The 1,401-nt window shown below is 63.5% G+C and overlaps 1 protein-coding gene across 1 annotated transcript in view; it reads left to right on the plus strand.

The window, feature by feature from the left end:
- The first annotated feature begins 6 nt into the window (after positions 1-6).
- The window catches only part of mbd1a (methyl-CpG binding domain protein 1a), a 2,768-nt gene continuing 1,373 nt past the window's right edge, over positions 7-1,401 (plus strand). Inside the window, exons 1-6 of the mRNA XM_008402342.1 lie at positions 7-130; positions 206-361; positions 434-625; positions 722-808; positions 879-1,172; positions 1,247-1,395. Coding sequence (XP_008400564.1) covers positions 65-130; positions 206-361; positions 434-625; positions 722-808; positions 879-1,172; positions 1,247-1,395 — 944 coding nt within the window. The 5' untranslated portion in view covers positions 7-64. The remainder of the gene's footprint in view (positions 131-205; positions 362-433; positions 626-721; positions 809-878; positions 1,173-1,246; positions 1,396-1,401) is intronic.

The raw sequence follows: 1,401 nt of genomic DNA on the forward strand, positions 1-1,401 counted from the left end.
GGCCTGCCGCAGCTGCGCTGCGTGTCTGAGGGAGAACTGCGGCGTTTGCACGTTCTGCCGTGACATGAGGAAGTTCGGCGGTCCGTCCCGCATGAAGCAGAAGTGTGTGAGGCGCCGCTGCCTGATGCTGGTGAGTCCAGAACCAGAACCAGAACCAGAACCGGGTCTCTGCCCAGAACTAACCGTCCCTCTGGTTTCCCCTCAGAGCTCCCGCAAGCAGCCGACCAGGCTGCAGAACCGACCCGGGGACCAGAGGGAGCCGTCCGACCCGGTTCGACCCGGAGACGACACCGACTCTCCGGACGCCCAGCAGGACGGCGTCCTCCACTGGGGACACGAGAGGACGGCAGGAAGGCGGGAGGTAGGGGCCTGCTGGTTCTGGTTCTGACCCGCGGCCCGGTTCCTCCAGATCTCTGAGTTTGTCTGTGTTCAGGAGGTGAGGAAGAGGATTTGGATGAAGAGGATGAAGAGGAGGCGGGGCCAGAGTTGCGGAGCCTCCGAGACTCGGAACGGCTGGATCGGTCCGCTGATGAAGAGCGAGGAAGAGGAGACGCCGTTGTCCCACTGCCGCCAGTTGACTGGAGCCAGTGGGACCAGTTCAGCCCCGACTGGGACTCACCTGCAGGTACAGACGTCCTGTCCTCTGCTGTCTGCCTGACCCGGTTCTGACCCGGTTCTGACCCGGTTCTGACCCGGTTCTGACCCTGTCTGTCTGTCCCAGTGGAACCTGACCCTGGACAGCTGCCACCTGTCCTCCGCCATCCTCTCTGACTCCGCCCTCACCTGTCTGTCCGGCCTGCTGCCTCAGGTAGAGCTAGCTGCTGACCGCTCACCGTTTCCATGGTAACGGTCATCTGAGCGTCTCTCTGTCTGTCCAGGACGGATCCGTCCTCCACGTGTCCACAGGCCTCACCCTCATCCCTCATCCTCTTCCTCACTCTGCTGCCGTCCAATCACCCGAACCGAAGGAGGAGGAGCAGCCAATCAGCATCGAGCTTTACGGCAGGGAGGCGGAGCTTTGGACCGGGACGTCTGAGGAGGGCAAGTTCTACGACGTGGAGGTGGAGCTGCCGGACCCAGAGTCCGACCCGAACACCATGACGACATCATCACCGACACGCTCTGACATCACCGCTGACATCACCTGCAGGCGGCCCGACTTTATCTCATTGGTCGGTCGAGCCGCCGTCATTGGCTGATGAAACCGGGTCGGTCCGACCACTAAACCGTTCCCCTCTGCTTCCAGGAACCGCAGGGGTTCTGCCTGCTGGGGGGTGGAGCCAGGCGCGCAGGGGGGCGGGGCTTGTTCCATCTGCTGAAGGCCCTGAGGAGGACGGTGCTGCCGGCGCATTGGGTCGCCGTGATGGCTGCCGGACCGGAGCTGCAGCTGCTGCAGTGCTG

Source organism: Poecilia reticulata, unplaced genomic scaffold (assembly GCF_000633615.1).
Source record: "Poecilia reticulata strain Guanapo unplaced genomic scaffold, Guppy_female_1.0+MT scaffold_212, whole genome shotgun sequence".
NCBI classification, from domain to species: domain Eukaryota; kingdom Metazoa; phylum Chordata; class Actinopteri; order Cyprinodontiformes; family Poeciliidae; genus Poecilia; species Poecilia reticulata.